Source organism: Tachysurus vachellii, chromosome 20, assembly GCF_030014155.1.
Source record: "Tachysurus vachellii isolate PV-2020 chromosome 20, HZAU_Pvac_v1, whole genome shotgun sequence".
Lineage (NCBI taxonomy): Eukaryota > Metazoa > Chordata > Actinopteri > Siluriformes > Bagridae > Tachysurus > Tachysurus vachellii.
The window spans coordinates 6340001-6348957 of record NC_083479.1 but is presented as its reverse complement, the minus strand read 5'-3'; the positions used below and the strand labels follow the sequence as shown (position 1 = coordinate 6348957).

General features: G+C 36.6%; 1 protein-coding gene across 2 annotated transcripts; it reads right to left on the bottom strand.

The window, feature by feature from the left end:
• Window positions 1-1187: 1187 nt before the first annotated feature.
• LOC132863169 (interleukin-1 beta-like) lies at window positions 1188-3845 on the bottom strand. Of its 2 annotated transcripts, none has more exons than XM_060895801.1 (7): window positions 3719-3845; window positions 3563-3596; window positions 3169-3247; window positions 2882-3062; window positions 2592-2759; window positions 1974-2113; window positions 1188-1553 (listed from the first exon to the last, which is right to left on the bottom strand). In XM_060895801.1, exons 2-7 carry the CDS (start codon window positions 3592-3594, stop codon window positions 1317-1319), a joined length of 837 nt encoding a protein of 278 aa, XP_060751784.1. In that variant the 5' UTR covers window positions 3595-3596; window positions 3719-3845; the 3' UTR covers window positions 1188-1316. The 2 variants fall into 2 exon arrangements, with proteins under 2 accessions (XP_060751784.1, XP_060751785.1); XM_060895802.1 differs by having other exon boundaries at window positions 2882-2966.
• Between the last annotated feature and the right edge of the window lie 5112 nt (window positions 3846-8957).

Below are 8957 nucleotides of genomic sequence, written 5' to 3'. Positions count from 1 at the left end.
CTATGATCTGTTCTGTCCTTTCTGTTGCTTATTGTGCAGGTTATTGTGCAGGTTAAGACTTTGTCTCTTCATTCAACTTGAAGTACTGTGCTGATCAACTGTCTCTAGTTGTGACAGATTTCTTTAACACCTTGTCTGAGAAATGCCATGAGCCATCCTGCTTCAAGACCTCAACCATCATTCCCATCCCCAAAAACCAAGGATCACAGGACTTAATGAGTTCAGATGACACAGTTAACATGACACTCCACTTCATCCTCCAGCACCTGGACTCCTCAGGAACCAATGCCAAGGCATCACTGTAGGGGATTAATATGCCTGCCTATATGGTGCAGTCTAAACAAACTGGAGCTCAATGTGGGAAAAGCTGGGGTAATGGAGGCAGACTTTAGGAAGAACCCAGCCCTACTGCAGGCAGCGGCAGAATACCATTTACTCTACTGAGATGGTGAATTACTTCAATCTGCCACCTATCCAGGACATGTACACTTCCAAGTCCCTAAAACAGGCAGATAAGATGTGGCTGACCCAGGCTAATATCCAGGAATCATCATGGTCTCTTATTCGCATCCTTGGACATGGAGAATAACACCACTTTGATGTTTCCTACTTGCTATATTAACACACACAACTCATACTGATGTACTGCACCTTCTTACTTTAAACATTTTTTCACTTTTGTACATCACATACTATTATACAGTTAATGCTTCTATTGTTTATACACATAGTTTTTATATCTTATAGTTTTTTTTATATTTAGGCTTCTTTGCTTCAATATAACTATGGACCAGTAAACCAAGACAAATTCCTTGTATATGTAAACTCACAGTACTTGGCAATAAAGGTGCTTCTGACTTTGATTTAAAATAATTTTACTAGTTTCACTACATGTATTTCTGCCCATTGTCTTTTAGGATGCACCATGGATCTGAAGATAGTCCACATTGATCGGATGACAACTTCAATCAGATTATTATATTACAAGACAAGGGTTAGGGTTAGGGCCTAAATTACACTCAGGTTTCTCATCTTTATGCAAATGTTACACAATACCACAAATTTGAAAAAAAAATATTTTATTAGTCTTTTAAACATATAAATAAATTAGAGTAATAAAATCTATACAAAATGTGTAATAAATAAGTTACATTTTAAATAGAGTTAAATAAATATGATTTTTTTTTTTAAACCACCAACAATCACAAGACAGTCAGGTATCTCGAGCTGAGATAAACTTAAACATAAAATGAGCCTCCAGATTTACACTCAGTACTTAGTACATACTTTCTGGAAACTGTTTTTCTGAATCAGAACTAATTCTGAGAGACTACTGTCTCATCATGGAGCGTGAACAACTGCAGGTGGCTGGTTTGCTGATTAGTCATTTGCACTGGCTTAAAGTCGTCCTTGGACGTGGTGATGAACCAGCCCGGGTATTTCACCGACTCGAAGGTGTTCAGGGAGTCACCGGGTCCGTTTCTCAAGAACAGGAAGCGCTCCATTCCATCGTTCTCCTTGATGGTCTTCAGGCTCTCTTTGTCTTTTACCTCCTACAAAAGAATGAATCCATTACGTCTACCATAAACATTACAAGTTTGTGTTCTCTAACTTTTACAACATCAGACATTTTGTGTAAATGTTCTAGTTATGTTCCTCTTTGTCCAGACTATAAAGGTTGTATTGGGATGCCATCAGTTTCCAATGATATTACATTTAATTAATGTGTATGTTTTAGATTGATTAAAACATTAATAAAACCAAATTCTGCATTAATTCTTGAGAATATCATGTCACATTCTTTAAGGCACATGTTCAACAGGGTGTCTGAACTTCCTGAAATAATAGGAAGAAGAAACCAGGCTGTGATTGAATTCTTTCTTGCTTGTGAGTCACTTTGGTGGAAACACTGTGTGCCAACTTAAATCTAAATGTAAGCTTTGTCATTGTGGTAGATTATTGTGTTTACATACCTCTATGCCTAAAAAAGGAGTATCATTCTCCATTGTACATGACAGATACAGGTTGCTCTTCACAATCCCCAAACACACAGGCTGGCCTTTTGCGTTTCCTCTGCAGTTTGGTGGGTTGTAGGCTGAGAGATTGAACCATGCTGTCGAAAAACAATCCACTTCAGTTAAATGTCAATTCAGCTTGGAGGTTTTTACATTAGACAAGAAACACAAAAGGATGCAGTAGAAAGAAAGAATTAGACTGAAAAGGTGAAATGTTTCAGATGTGAGAATGACAAATCAGGGCTTAAAGACCATAGAGTGAAGTTATAGACAGATGGATAGAACAAGAGGCAGATAAAGGAACAATACAGAAACCTAGAGTAACAGTAGTAGCAGTAGTATAGTGGTTATAGTAGTATAGTTGTTAAGGTTCAAGGTTCAAAGCTAATGACAGGAAGAATGTAAATTCAGACCCTAGCAGTGACAAAGAGCTCAGTTTGACTCTTTATCAGGTTAGATCTTAATACAGTACATGTGCTATGTTATATGCTTTGATTGAATTTCGTCTCAGATCTTAAATCCAAATCAATTCCTCTAAAGTGTTAGTAGTGACACTGATTTGTATTGGAAGTTTACCTTTATTCTCCTCATTTCCACCTTTCAGAGTAATGGCCAACAGTATAGGAGGCTTGTCTCTTCGCACCAAGGCCCTTTTAGACTTGTCGCATATTGTGCACTGCACAGCCTTGTCCTGCATGCTGTAACTCTGGGATTCACTACACTTCAGATCGATCGCTATGCTCTCTGTATGAGGAAGACGGAGGTGTGTCAGTGCTCAAGGAATCAGTTTTATTGCAAAAAAAAAATCACTGGAGCAAAATAAGAATAGATGCATGTACATTAAGATGATATATTTTGAACCCCACCTTCAATCACATTCTCCATGAAGATAGTGAAGAGGTCCTGGTCAGTGAACTCTGTGGACTGAACATGTTGAGTGTGCTTCAGCCTCTGCAGAGCGATTACAACGTTAGCAACAGTGCGCATGCTAAGAGGCTCCTTGGTGACCTCGATACGGATTCCTTTGTGCAGGTCACATCTGCTGCTCTGTAACACATCAGAGTCCACAGTGAGCTCAGGTGATTATACAGTGAAAAGGAACGAGGTGTGATGAGGTGAGGTGAGGCTTTATAAATCTGTATCCATGACTTACCATGGCCAAAGGATCAGAGCAGTCCAGCTCATCAAAATCTGCGTCGTCTGAGTCAAATCCAGAGTCGCTGTTAAAGTAGCTGTTAAAAGAGAAAGAATTCATGAAAATGTGTTTATTTTTTATTTCCTAGCATACAATGCTGTATTTTTAGCATACAATAATTCTCATATAATCCTTAACTGCATTGATTGCTACACAAGAATACAAATAATCAATTATTCATTATTTATCTATACAGCTTCATAATTCAGATGACTTTCCACTACTAGACAGCCAAAATCACCTGAGTGACTGAACACCTTCACAGACTTGTACTAAAACTTTATAATACTAATGTCACAAGGCATTGCCTTCATTCGGTTATTTTATCCATTGTTTTCAAGATAAGACTCACCTTTCCAGCATTAACAATTCCTTATTAGCCATTTCTATAAAAAACAAAATCAGATGTTAGTTTTAATTTAAATCAAGCATTGAAATATTTCACATACACATAAATCCATACACGTACATATAAATACACATCCATATAAATCTACAGAATACATACCAGTGGTTAATGTGATCAGATTAGAAAATGCGATGTGAAGTTGTCCTTGTGAGACTCTTTTTTTCTGGCTGTTGAGCTGCTAGTCAATGCAGTTTGTCTTATTGCTGCTGTATTTATTGTATATTGTCAGTCTTGGGAAATTCACCCGGAAGCTGAAATCACCTAATTCTTCTGAAGGATTTCTCAATCTCAACCAAGTTCAAATGAAATTTTAAGTGAAATTTCCGAAATATCTAAACATAGATGGCACTGTTAGTGAGCTCATTCTTTCTGCACAAACAAAAACATGTTTATCTTTACAAGTAATTAAAATCTCTTAAAATGTTGTCAGTAAAAGAGAATGAAAAGATGAAGAACATCAGAAAACTGAAAACAAAAGTACTTCAAGAAACTTTCTAATGAAAGCCAGCTTTTTTAAAAAGACTTTTTAAAAAACAAAAACAAAACATAAAATCATGTCCACACAAGCCATTCGTCATAAAACTATCCCATTTGTTCATTTGTACACACTCAGTGAAATGATTCAAGCAAAAGTTGCATAACAGCAGCAAAAGTGGATGAGTAAAAAACTGACAAGATAAAATATCCCAAATAAAATAATATGGTGGGAGTTTGACTCCATTCTTTGGCGGCTTCCTCTGTTTTACAGCTGTTAAGCAATAAAATCAAATTAAATTAAACATCTGGTGAGATTAAATATCTATATGTTATGATGCAGTGGTTAGCATAGTGGTAGAATTTATCCATCCATCCATTTTCTGTAAAGCGCAGACACTCACTCACACACACACACACACACACACACACACTCACACACCAGACAATTTCAAGATGCCAATCAGCCTTCAATACATGTCTTTGGACAGGGGGGGAAACTAGACAAAATCCCTGAAGCACAAGGAAAACAGAGTCTCTGCTTATAAAGGGTGGAGGTGGGACTCGAACCATGCCACTATGTCCTGAGTAAGATTTAAATGTAATGAAGAATAAAACAACTTCAGATTTAAATCATGTCCAATTAATCTGTATAGCCAAATAACAATACATATCTTCAGTAATTTGGAGCACTAACCAGATACAGATAGAGACTGTGACACTGTGTTATGCATTAATATGCATCAGTACCTGGACATTTAGGTTTTTTCTGCCATCAAGTGGTAAAAATAAGACTCTGCCTTAAAGAAGGTTGTACCATATAAATAAAAGAACCAAAATATGTCGTTACTTGCTGGTCGGCAGGAAGGAATTAGTGTTGAGTCTGTGGTGATCTCAGAAATTGACCTGTTGGTTGCTTAATTCCACTCAACTACAAATTGTTGTAGAAAGGACATTATTTACATTGACATAATTTACTGTCCATTATCACTCAAATGAGGATGAGGTCCCTTTCTGAGCCTCGTTCCACTCAAGGTTTCTTCCTCTCAGGGAGTTTTTCCCTCATTAGGTTTTTACTTATCAATTAATGTTAGAGTTATACAGTAACTCAATTTTAAACATTAAACTTCTACATATTAATTGTGTTTGTATACATATGTAAAGCTGCTTTGAGACAATGTGAACTGTCTTGTCAATGTCAATGTGAACTTACACAAATAAACCGAATTGATTTTAACTGAATTAAGTCATGCCAGATTTAAATGTATAACCAAATACAGATAGATATATACAAATATTTGGAGCAATAACCAGATAGACAGTGTCATGATGTCATTACCACAATTTTTAGTTATTTCTGCCCTCATGTGACAAAAATAAACCACTGCATGACAGAATTTAATCATTTAATCTCGTGAATGACTAAAATAAGCAGTTTTTTGTTGTAATCTTTCTCAGTAATCTTTCAACTCACACTTGAAAAATCAAATGACTGAAGTCCTCTCTCTCTCATATTCCTGCAGACAGTTTTTATTAAGTTATGACCTCATTTCCTTTATGTCTGGAATTTTGCCTAAACATTAAGCATGTATATTTTGGGTCTCTTTATGCAGATGAAATACCTACAGATATCTACCAATAAGATCTAATCAGTACATTAATATTCACAAAACAAAAACAGTCATTTTTCTTTTTAACCATGCTACATACAATATTTGACTCAGTATAGCATGCTATGCTGTTATAGGAAAATAATGATCAGTGAGGTGGAGAGGTGGAACCTGATATGACTCGGAATGCTAAATAAATAAATATAGAAATATGCATTTACTTTAAATATATAGAATATTCATATAAGGCATAGGAATGAGCAGATTGTAAATAGTACAGTGTGTAATTGCAGAACCATGCTAATCCTGTATGAACTACAACCTGTATGTGAACAAAAAATAAAAATGGAGATGGATGTGGTAGCTCAGTGGTTAAGGTGTTGGGCTACTGATTGGAAGGTCATGGGTTCGAACCCCAGGTCCACCAAGCTGCCACTGCTGGGCCCCTGAGCAAGGCCCTTAACCCCCAGTTGCTCAGTTGTAAGTCACTCTGGATAAGGGTGTCTGCTAAATGCCGTAAATGTAAATGAGATAAAACTGACTGATAAACAAGGGTTAAAAGTGAGAGAAAGTCTATGCCGATTTGATGGTAGAGATAAGAGTGGTCCATCTGAAGGAAGGAGGATCCATGCCGACAGGTACGTATAGTCATGTACACACCTGCAGCAAAGATGGAGCATATAAGACAAAATGGAAGTGACTGGTGAAGAAAGTCAAGCAAAACAAATCTCACAATAAACAGAAGAAAGAAAGATCTTGATATAGATCAAGAGGTTGGATGACCTCTAGTGCTTATAAGGTTATCTCCAAAAGCATGTATCCAAGTGGTTAAGATGTTGGAATATAGAAGTTGTATAAAATAAGATTGGTCATTGCTGAATCACTGCAATGGAGAACAGGAAAGGGGTCAAAAAAGGAAAGCTGGCAAGTAGATATCAGCAGTATTCAGGCACTCCTTACAAATGGACTGCCCAGTGGTAGGTTCTTACCAAGATACATAAAACAATAGAGAGACTATATGCTTAATGAATATTTTCTGTGATATGACTGTGAAACAATTTAAAATTAATTTTAAAGTGATTAATTGATGATTAAAAATGCAGTTAAAGACTAGCAGAATGTTGCGTCACACCAAATCTCAGCTCTCAAGGATTACTGGTTCTTGAGAAGCAGCTTATTGAACTTCATTCTGCTTGATTGATATATAAGCAGAGCCAAATGTTTCAAAAGCAATTCTGTACAGTGTGTATAAACAAATTAAGCTGAAGAAGAAATTTTACTGTGAATCAATCTTTGGTGAGGACGAACATGAATACCCCCTAGTGGCCATTGATGAGAATGCATCACATAGCAGTACCCAAAAAAATCACCAAAAACTTTTAGTTTGATGATTGACAAGGTTCCTGAGAAACAGTCACCACTGCCCCACCCCCTATAAATGACCATGCCCCAAACACTGTTTATGACCTTAGAATATTGTCCTGTTTGTACCAAGTTTTGTGTGAAACCAAATAATCATGGGTTAGAGCTGTATGGGAAACCTAGCTTACACATCCTTGGAATTGATTGAGGTATTGATGCAATATCGCTTAGAAATGGCAACATGTTTCAATCATTATTGAGGTTCACACATACCTGAATATTTGGACTTCAAGATAGTAAAAATTGGCCACAAGTCTTAGAACCAGTTATATATTAATACCACTGAAATTTCTCAGATATTATGCAAATTATCATTTCAGCAGGTGGAGATAAAAGGTCCAAAAGGCTGTTTTTAGAAAGTGTTCAAAAGAAACAACCCTATTCAACTTGCTCATGCATTCAGTATAGAAGGATGGCCTGAACTTAGTCCAGTGCCTGGGCTGTGCCAGTAGTTGTTTTTTTTTACCTTGTTATAATGGATTTTTCAGTTCTCCAAGGAAGTTTCAAGTCTTTTCTGATTTCTTTATAATTTTCTCCAGCTTTTTATCTCCTATCAACTTTTCAAAGCAGTTCCTTGGTCTTCATACTGTAACAGCAGGACTGATATGATCTGCCATTTTAGATGTAAAAGCTCCCACACCTGTTGTGCAGCCATACAAATACAAGAAATTGAAATGAAATAAACACAGGGCAGTTTATTTAAACAATTTAGTGTAAATACTTAATAGCCAAGCTGTAAGGGCTTTGATCAAGAGGTGACCAAGATTTGAATGAACAAGTGGTCATTTTAACAGAGTTTTGGAAAAACCTCTAAGAACTCCATTCTTTGACTCCAATTCAAAAGACGACATCTACTGTATCTCAGAAACACTCCATCAATCAGGCTTTTATTGGAGACCTAAGCCATTCCTCAATAAAAGGCATTGTCAGACATATGTCAGACATTTAAAAGACTCTGGGACATTGAGGAAAAAGATTCTCTCCTCTGATACATTTCAATGCACAGAAAGCTTTAATAACAGAGGTTGGCAGAGCTTTGTTAGATGTAGAAGAATTTTGAGTAATATACTGTAGTGGCACCTCAGAAACTGTCAGGACTGAGCCATTTAATGCTAATGGCATAGAAATGTACATAACATTATGGTAAATTACAATGAATTCATGGTAAATGTTTATCAAATTACATTAGAGCACATAAACTCCCAAAAGATTAATGAAGAGGACTGAGGACACACAGTCCAATTTATTAGGAACACCTGTACACCTACACATTCATGCAATTATCTAATCAGCAAATAATGTGGCAGGCGCACAATGCATAAAATCATGCAGATACAGATTTAGAGTGTCAACTAACCTTCAAACATCCAAACAGGGAAACTGAGTGGACGAAAACGGTCACCTTAAACTGTCCGTTTCAGGTGATTTTTTTCCTAATCTTCAGCTGTCCAGTTTGGTTGAGTCTGAGCCTAATGTTCATATTTCCTGACATTGTTTCCTACTGTCTTCAGATTCGTGTTCTTGGTTGACATGAGTGGAACCTGGTGTTGTTTCTGTTGTAACCCATCCACCGCTCACCTCAGTGCTTGAATTTTGTGCATTTAGAGATGCTTTTCTGCTCAGAACGAAACAATCTGACCATTTTTGTCTGACCTCTCTTATCAACAAGGTGTTACATGCAGTGCATTTTGTTTTGTGTGGAAAATCCTAGGAGAACAGCAGATGAAATACTCAATCCAGCTCATCTGGTACCACAATGATGAATTTGTTTCATTGTGCTGATGCTACTTGACTTGCTGATTATATAACTGTAAGAATACGCAGGTGTAAAT

What these genes read in the sequence shown, in the direction of transcription:
- LOC132863169 (XM_060895801.1), bottom strand. Translation starts at nt 3,594, where the DNA reads ATGGCTAATAAGGAATTGTTAATGCTGGAAAG. An exon ending in GCTCTGATCCTTTGGCCATG is followed by an intron (nt 3,063 to 3,168) that starts GTAAGTCATGGA and finishes GATGTGTTACAG; the next exon opens with AGCAGCAGATGTGACCTGCA. An exon ending in TGGAAATGAGGAGAATAAAG is followed by an intron (nt 2,114 to 2,591) that starts GTAAACTTCCAA and finishes GTTTTTCGACAG; the next exon opens with CATGGTTCAATCTCTCAGCC.